The following is a 9,349-nucleotide window of genomic DNA, read 5'->3' as shown; positions in this document are numbered from 1 at the left end:
GGTCTGCCGTTCCAGTACCCACTCCACCATTACATGCCCGTTCATCAACCCATCTATTCCCCCCTGCCCCGAGCCATCCCAGCCCAAATCCACCAGCTATGTCCCGCGTCTCCTAGACATCCCAACCACCCCTTTCCCACCCACTTCCAACTACCACCGCCACCCAGCTCCCTCTGACAGCCAGGTCTGCGCCGGCTTCAACACGGGCAGATGCTCAAGGCAACGCTGTCGTTTTTTGCACGTTTGCAATTTTTGTGGTGGTGCCCATGCCCGCTTGATATGCCCAGTGAAAAAAGCCGCAAATAAAAATGCTAAAAGATATTTATCGACTCCTGTAAATGTTTCTTGTTTATCTTCAGAATTACTTCATCACCCCGACCCCCCTTTTACGGATTATCTACTATCGGGTCTTTCACACGGCTTTCACCCCGGCGTTGAAAATCTCCCTTCCCAAAGCCTCATCTGCCCCAATCTCCAGTCCGCTCTCGCCGAACCCGAAACAGTCGACCTCCTAATCAAAAGAGAAACAGACGCAAAATTTATGATCGGCCCCTTTTCCGTTCCCCCCTTTAAAGTTTTCCGCGTTAGCCCCATCGGTATAGCTACCAGGAAATTCTCAGGTAAAAAACGCCTCATAATCGATCTCTCATCCCCGCATAATTCCCCGTTCCCAAGCATTAACAGCCTCATTCCGCCCGAAGAATTTTCTCCCCCCTACCATGACGTTGACCAAGCCATTACCCTGATCAAAGACGCAGGTCGCGGCGCTTGGCTGGCCAAAGTCGACATCACCTCTGCCTTTAAAGTGATGCCCATCCACCCGGATTTTTGGCACTTATTCGGCATCCGCTGGCGTAATAAATTTTACTTTTCCGTCCGCCTGACTTTCGGCTGCAGAAGCAGCCCGAAAATTTTCGGGAGACGTGTGCAAAACAGGTGTGTCTGTAAGTCTGTAAACTCACATACTGAAATGTCCACTAGGTGTCAGCCTCATACAGAAACTCTGAGTTAGTGAGAACACAAAGTTGCTGTGAGTTAGATAAACACCTTTACAAAATAAAACTACCATAATACACAAGTGTAACTTGCACATGGACATTATACATACGCAGGGTTTGACACTAACTTTTTCACTCACAAGCCAGTTTATCTATTAAATAAGTTCCTTTTGGAGTGGACTTGAATGGACGCTGATGCTATGAGATCCTGGTGAGATCCCGCTATGAGGTGTTGAGATCCTGGAAGAACCCTTATTTGGCTCGTTCCCATAACCCAGCTATGTCCAGTTATTAGATGATTGTGATTCTGCATGAGCAAGTTATGGGGCGATGTCCAGCGTTGAAGAGGCCTTTCCTTCCAAGCCCTGTAGAGTTACATCTGGGTTGGTTGGCAAGGCATATACAGAGGCAGGTCAGAACCATAGGGTGCAGGGTCACACCATCCTGACCTCCTAAAAGAGCTGGACCATGGTGAGAGATTAGATCCAGAGACGGATCTCACCCTCTGCGCCACCAAACAAACGGCTCATGCTATCAGTCACTGGATGGCTGTCCTGGTTGTTACAGAGAGGCATCTGTGGCTCACAGGAATCAAGGAAAGGGCAAAGCCTTTCTTTTGGTCGCCACTATTTCACCTCTTGGCTCATTCAGTGAAAGCAGTTAATACTGTCATTGATAGCTTCCAGGAGACTGAGAGCAGTCATCTTTCAGAGAACTGATCCTGTTGTAGAGAAAAGTCTTCTCTTCTTTGAACAAATTACTCAAATCACAGAGCTCCAGATGCCAAAATCAGACTTTATTGGTGGAAACAACAAAGCCGAGATGCCAGCTGAACATCTGACCATCCTTTCGAGATCCTCCGTTTGTATGCAGTATCTTCAACATTTTTCATCTTTAAACACATTCAAAGATGATATATGCTGAAGATACTGCGTAAACTGTGGTTAAAGATAGTGCTAAGTTATTTGTATTAGTGACACTTTTATTCACAGTAGATCGTTGGTGTGACAGTCTACTGTAAACTGCATTAAACAGAACATTTTACCCTTACGCAAAGAAAATATTTTCTGATATATTAACAAACAATATATTAATTTATTTGTTGTATATAGAAAATGTACTGAATAATACATTGTGTTAATATGTTCCAATAGAGTAATACATAATAATTTGCTGCTTTTCATATATTGAAAAATATGTGAATATATTTACTTATATATAGTAATATGTAAATTTTATATTCAATAACATCATTCATAAAATATAGATGTGTATGTAATAAAATATGGCACTGTGTGTGTAGATATATTTTGAACATACATGTACCATATACATTCACATTTGGGAACATGCATGTACAATTATTTGCAAAAGAATGAGGATTCAGTAGCGAATGTGCAAAACAACGTTTATTGGAATTCCCAAAGGAAGATGACCAAAGTCAGATGGGTAAAAGGTGGAGGAAACTCCGGGTAGTGCAGGAACACAATGAGCAGCCGATGATCGAGGATCCGTGCAGCGAAGCCCATGGCAGAGGAAAGGAGGAAACTCCAGGAACTGGTCAAAGAACAGAGAGACACGAACTGGACAGGGTGAGGACATAAAACGATCTGACAACACAGGACAGAAATCACAGACCTTAAATAGGCCAGCTGATCAGCCACAGCTGGCGCTTAATTAGCTGATGGCGCTGATCACTGGCAACACAAACCACACCCACAATGACACGGAGAGGGCTAGAATGAGTCAGTGAGCCCATGAACCGTGACAGGACCCCTCCCCCTAGGAACGCCGCCTGGCGCTCCCAGACAAACCTACCTGTTGATTGTAATTATCAATAAGGGAGTGGTCCAGAATGTCCCTAGCAGGAACCCAACTTCTCTCTTCCGGACCGTAACCTTCCCAGTCCAGCAAGTACTGAAATCCGTGTCCCCTATGTCTTGAGTCCAGAATGCGGTTAACCGAATAGGTGGGCTCCCTGTCTACGAGACGCGACGGTGGGGGAACCGGGGCAGGCGGATTAATGGGTGAACGAAAAACGGGTTTTAATTTGGAGACATGGAACACGGGATGTATTCTCCTGTACGCCAGAAAAAGTTTGAGGCGGACTGCCACCGGACTAAGAACTTTGGTGACAGAAAACGGGCCAATAAATTTGGAAGCTAGCTTATTACAAACAGATCGGAGAGGAATATTCTTGGAGGAAAGCCACACCTTTTGACCAACGACGTAAACGGAAGGCTTCGACCGGTGGCGATCGGCCTGAGCCTTGGTGCGCGTCCTCACTTGGAGAAGAGTCTCTTGGGCTCTTTTCCAAGTGCAACGGCACCTCTGGACGAAGGCGTGAGCGGAGGGGACCGTGACTTCGGATTCCAGACTGGGAAAAATAGGTGGCTGGTACCCTAAGCTACATTCAAACGGAGATAGGCCCGTGGATGACACTGGTAACGAGTTGTGTGCGTACTCCACCCATGAGAGTTGTTGGCTCCAGGAGGAATGAGTAACCAAACATCGCAACGTTCTCTCAAGATCCTGGTTGACCCGCTCCGATTGGCCGTTACTCTGTGGATGGAAACCAGAGGATAGACTGACACTCGCCCCCTGTAATCTACAAAACTCCTTCCAAAATTTGGAAACAAACTGGGGTCCCCTGTCGGAAACCACGTCCATCGGGAGGCCATGAATGCGAAAGACGTGATCAACGACAGTAACCGCTGTCTCCTTGGCTGAGGGTAATTTGGGCAAGGGAATGAAATGGGCCCCCTTCGAGAAATGGTCCACTACGGTCAATACCACCGTATTGCCCTGGGAGGGCGGGAGGGCAGTGACGAAATCGAGCGAGATGTGGGACCAGGGTCTCGAAGGGACCGACAGCGGTTGAAGTAACCCGTCAGGGGGTCGATTGGAAGTCTTGCCACGAGTGCAATGTGAGTAGGCCTAAACAAAATCTCGGACGTCACGAGCCATAGAAGGCCACCAGAATCGCTGTCTTACGAGGAAACTAGTCCGATTCACCCCTGGATGACAAGCCACGCGGGAACAATGACTCCACCGAATGACATCGGACCGTAACCTCTCCGGCACAAATAACCAACTCGGTGTGCAACCGGGCGGAGGCGTTACCCCTTCTAAGGCCGTGCAGACCTTCGACTCGACCTCCCATATGAGAGCGGAGATGACGAGTCTCTCAGGCAAAATACTCTCGGGAGTGGACAGGCGGTCGGAAAGTTCAAAAACGCGAGACAACGCATCGGGTTTGATGTTCTTAGAACCCGGGCGATAGGAAAGAGTAAAGTCGAAGCGACCGAAAAAGAGTGCCCACCGAGCCTGCCTGGAGTTAAGTCGTTTGGCGGATCTGATGTACTTGAGGTTCTTGTGATCGGTCCAGACAATAAAGGGTACCCCCGAACCCTCTAACCAATGACGCCATTCTTCCAGCGCTAACTTGACCGCCAACAACTCTCGGTTACAAATGTCATAGTTACGTTCGGCAGGTGAATAAACGATCTGAAAAAAAAACACGCAAGGATGCATCTTGTCATCCGAGGAAGAGCGCTGGGATAGCACCGCACCTACCCCCACTGACAAGTGGAGTCAGGGGTTACGAGAATGGGAGCCGAAAGAAAGCGGCTCTTGAGGTTGGTAAATGCAGCTTCGGCTGCACCAGACCACCTGAACATAGTCTTAGTGGAGGTCAAGGCAGTCACAGGAGCGGCTAGTTGGCTGAAATTGCGAATGAAATGCCGGTAGAAATTGGCGAACCCCAGGAACCTCTGTAGGGCCTTACGGGACCCTGGGGTTGGCCAATGCACCACAGCCTTAACCTTGTCGGGTTCCATGCGCATTCCCTCAGACTAGATGATGTACCCCAAAAACGGAACTGACTGTGCATGAAACGCGCACTTCTCCGCCTTGACAAAAAGCCCATTCTCGAGCAGCCTCTGGAGCACTCGTCTGATGTGCTGAACGTGTTCCTGGAGAGAAGAGGAAAATATCAATAGGTCATCCAGGTAGACATATATGAACTGATCATCCATGTCTCTCAGCACATCATTCACGAGTGCTTGGAAAACCGCGGGGTAGTTGGATAACCCGAAGGGCATAACAAGACATTTAGTGCCCTCTGGGGGTATTAAACGCGGTTTTCCACTCACCCCCCTCCCTTATGAGGACCAAATGATAAGCATTACGCAAATCTAGCTTGGAAAAGATGGACGCCCCCCTGCAACCGCTCGAAAGCTGATGACATCAACGGCAAAGGGTAAGAATTCTTAACCATGATGTCGTTTAACCCCCGGTAATCGATGCATGGTCGCAGAGAACCATCCTTCTTGGCCACGAAAAAAAACCCCTGCCCCAGCGGGAGAAGAGGAGGGGCGGATGAGCCCGGCTGCTAGAGAATCAGAAATATATTTCTTCATGACCTCCCTTTCTGGAACAGGAAGCGAATATAACTTGCCCTTAGGCGGAGACGTACCTGGCACTAGATCTATGGCACAGTCATAGGGACGATGCGGAGGAAGAGAAGCAGCCCGGGACTTACTGAACACTTCCTTCAGGTCAAGGTACTCCTCGGGCACGTTAGACAGATTCACCGGCTTTTTCTGCAACAAAGTAGAAGATACAGAAGAACAAGCAGACATCAGACAAGAAGCATAACATGAGTCGCTCCACACCAATATGGAGTTACGCCCCCAATCCACCCTGGGACCATGCTGGACCAGCCAAGGATGACCAAGGACAATAGGCACCACAGCTGGCGCTTAATTAGCTGATGGCGCTGATCACCGGCAACACAAACCACACTCCCACCCACAATGACACGGAGAGGGCTAGAATGAGTCAGTGAGCCCATGAACCGTGACACCATGTTGCCATGACTTTAACAAGGCATCCAATCGTCCAAAATGACAAAACTTCTAATATTTGTTTCAGTAAATCTTTCAGGTATTTTTCTTATGTACCATCATACATATTTTGATATACCAAATGTGGATCTATGCAAACAATAACATGAGATAATATGTGTTCAGCTTTATGTAAAATCAAGCATTAACTCTTTAATTCTTGAGAAATTAATTGAGTTTCATTAAAGCTATTACATGTAAAAATGTAGTTAAATTTTCTTCATTGCTACAAATGTATTTTTATATGTATCAATATACAGCCATATATGGTCCATTAATATATTGCAGTATATTGAAAAACATAAGCACTAGTTTCCCATATATGGGAATGTATTAATATATTGCATTATATTTTCCAGTATATTTCCATTTATTTCTGTTTTGTAAGTTTAGACATGTTTGAAAAACCGCGGGGGAGTTGGATAACCCGAAGGGCATAACAAGATATTCAAAGTGCCCTCTGGGGGTATTAAATGCGGTTTTCCACTCATCCCCCTCCCATATGCGGACCAAATGATAAGCATTACGCAAATCTAGCTTGGAAAAGATGGACGCCCCCCTGCAACCGCTCGAAAGCTGATGACATCAACGGCAAAGGGTAAGTATTCTTAACCGTGATGTCATTCAGCCCCCGGTAATCGATGCATAGTCGCAGAGAACCGTCCTTCTTGGCCACGAAAAAAAACCCCTGCCCCAGCGGGAGAAGAGGAGGGGCGGATGAGCCCGGCTGCTAGAGAATCAGAAATATATTTTTTCATGACCTCCCTTTCTGGAACAGGAAGCGAATATAACTTGCCCTTAGGCGGAGACGTACCTGGCACTAGATCTATGGCACAGTCATAGGGACGATGCGGAGGAAGAGAAGCAGCCCGGGACTTACTGAACACTTCCTTCAGGTCAAGGTACTCCTCGGGCACGTTAGACAGATTCACCGGCTTTTTCTGCAACAAAGTAGAAGATACAGAAGAACAAGCAGACATCAGACAAGAAGCATAACATGAGTCGCTCCACACCAATATGGAGTTACGCCCCCAATCCACCCTGGGACCATGCTGGACCAGCCAAGGATGACCAAGGACAATAGGCACCACAGCTGGCGCTTAATTAGCTGATGGCGCTGATCACCGGCAACACAAACCACACTCCCACCCACAATGACACGGAGAGGGCTAGAATGAGTCAGTGAGCCCATGAACCGTGACACCATGTTGCCATGACTTTAACAAGGCATCCAATCGTCCAAAATGACAAAACTTCTAATATTTGTTTCAGTAAATCTTTCAGGTATTTTTCTTATGTACCATCATACATATTTTGATATACCAAATGTGGATCTATGCAAACAATAACATGAGATAATATGTGTTCAGCTTTATGTAAAATCAAGCATTAACTCTTTAATTCTTGAGAAATTAATTGAGTTTCATTAAAGCTATTACATGTAAAAATGTAGTTAAATTTTCTTCATTGCTACAAATGTATTTTTATATGTATCAATATACAGCCATATATGGTCCATTAATATATTGCAGTATATTGAAAAACATAAGCACTAGTTTCCCATATATGGGAATGTATTAATATATTGCATTATATTTTCCAGTATATTTCCATTTATTTCTGTTTTGTAAGTTTAGACATGTTTGTTTATGATGTCAGTCTGCTTATAATGTTACTCGATGGTTATTGCACCAAACTATTTATAATGTAGTCTTGACCATTTCCTTTCTCTCTGCCTGTATTTATGAGTATATCTTTATTACTGCAATATGTAGTTGTTACTGTAACGGGGCTGACGAGACGTGAGACGTGTGGATCCATCTGCAAGCTTTTATTTCAGAGACGTGGTCATAACAGGCAGGGTCGAACAATGGCAAACAGGTATGTGGCGGGCAAAACACAAGAATAGTCCTAGGGCTAGCGTAGGTCAACGATTGGCAGACAGAATCACAGGGGCGAGACGAGAGGGATAAATCCAGGGAAACAGGCAAGGATCAGAAACCGAGAAAACAGGCAAGGCAAGGCAAAACAAGGAAACACAGAGACTCGGAATAGGGTACAAGCTAAACAATATTCAGCAGAGAATGGTAGTTTGAGTGAGTGTTATATAGTGAGTGAGTGATAAGAAACAGCTGTGCAATCAGTGCTGTGTGCAATCAGTGAAACAGCTGTGTGCAATGAGTGCTGTGTGCAATCAGTGCAATGAATGATGGGATATGTAGTCAGGGGTGATATGCAACAGTCTGTGTTGTACGAGAGTCAATGTAATCAAAGGGTGACCTCTGGTGGTGATTGAACGGAAGTCCATGGACAGGATTCGTGACAGTTACAACTGACTAACGATTCGGTCGTTTTGAGCTCATGAAACACAGATGCTCTTTTTGAGGAGGGAACTTCATGTTTCTTATTTTGACAATACCATTGTTTACCTTCAAAAGATACATTTCAATTTACATGGAGACATTTATCAGATGTTAAAACAAGGCTTATGATGCACAATTAAATATAGTCTTACCATTAGACACATGCCATCATAGTACCATGCTTCTGTCATAATGAGCAAGAGAAAAGGTGATATCCCTGAAATGATTCTTTGATGAAACAGTTTGTTTCACGTGGAAACGTATTATTATTATTATTGTATATTTTAGTAAATTCTGCCTTGTTCACAAGCATTACATAATTATTGTAAATTATCATGATAACATCTGATTATTGTTGTCTATTTGATAAATAAACTTGGCATTTTCTCTGTTCATCAGCTGAGAGACCAGATCAATCAGATGTTACATTTTGAAACGTGGAGTTATCTGCTTTAGCTAAAAAACAAACTTTTAATAGGTTATATAAAAACACATACATTCAATGAACTTTAATTTTGTAAGTTACTTGTTATTATTTAATCTAAACAACCCAACTGCAGATTGACTGATATTACTTGGAATACAAAAAAAAAAAAAAAAAAAAGTTTTTTAAAAAAAAATAAAAAAATTTTGTAAGTTACTTGTTATTATTTAATCTAAACAACCCAACTGCAGATTGACTGATATTACTTGGAATACAAAAAAAAAAAAAAAAAAGAGATTTCTGAAAATAAATTAAAAATGTTAGTTAAGAGTTAAAAAGAGTTTTATGTTTTTGCAAACAAACTTTTCATTTGTTCTTTTGCCTGGTCATGTCTACAGAAACAGCTTTTCTTGAAGCTCAGATTTATGAATATGTGGAGATTTTGGGGGTAAGCAGTCTGCCTGCTGTAGTTTTATATTTAGTTTCCTCTTATTTCACATTTATACTATAGGCTAATATTTGCAAAATATTTACACTGAATATACACTACCACAACATTAAAACCACTGAGAGATGAAGCAAATAACATTGATTATATCGTTACAATGGCATCTGTGAAGGGGTGTGATGTATTAGGCAGTGTATATATATATATAT

General features: G+C 43.9%; 1 protein-coding gene across 1 annotated transcript in view; it reads right to left on the bottom strand.

The window, feature by feature from the left end:
• Positions 1–7,112, bottom strand: part of LOC107573544 (tripartite motif-containing protein 16-like) — a 10,974-nt gene extending 3,862 nt beyond the window's left edge. Inside the window, exons 1-5 of the mRNA XM_016259983.1 lie at positions 6,954–7,112; positions 6,667–6,846; positions 5,476–5,602; positions 4,604–4,791; positions 4,199–4,505 (exon numbers count right to left, since the gene is read on the bottom strand). Coding sequence (XP_016115469.1) covers positions 4,199–4,505; positions 4,604–4,791; positions 5,476–5,602; positions 6,667–6,846; positions 6,954–7,112 — 961 coding nt within the window. The remainder of the gene's footprint in view (positions 1–4,198; positions 4,506–4,603; positions 4,792–5,475; positions 5,603–6,666; positions 6,847–6,953) is intronic.
• Between the last annotated feature and the right edge of the window lie 2,237 nt (positions 7,113–9,349).

This window comes from Sinocyclocheilus grahami, unplaced genomic scaffold (assembly GCF_001515645.1).
Source record: "Sinocyclocheilus grahami isolate Dianchi unplaced genomic scaffold, SAMN03320097.WGS_v1.1 scaffold1973.1, whole genome shotgun sequence".
NCBI lineage: Eukaryota > Metazoa > Chordata > Actinopteri > Cypriniformes > Cyprinidae > Sinocyclocheilus > Sinocyclocheilus grahami.
The sequence above is the reverse complement of the archived record's forward strand: the minus strand, read 5'-3'. Positions and strand labels throughout refer to the sequence as shown.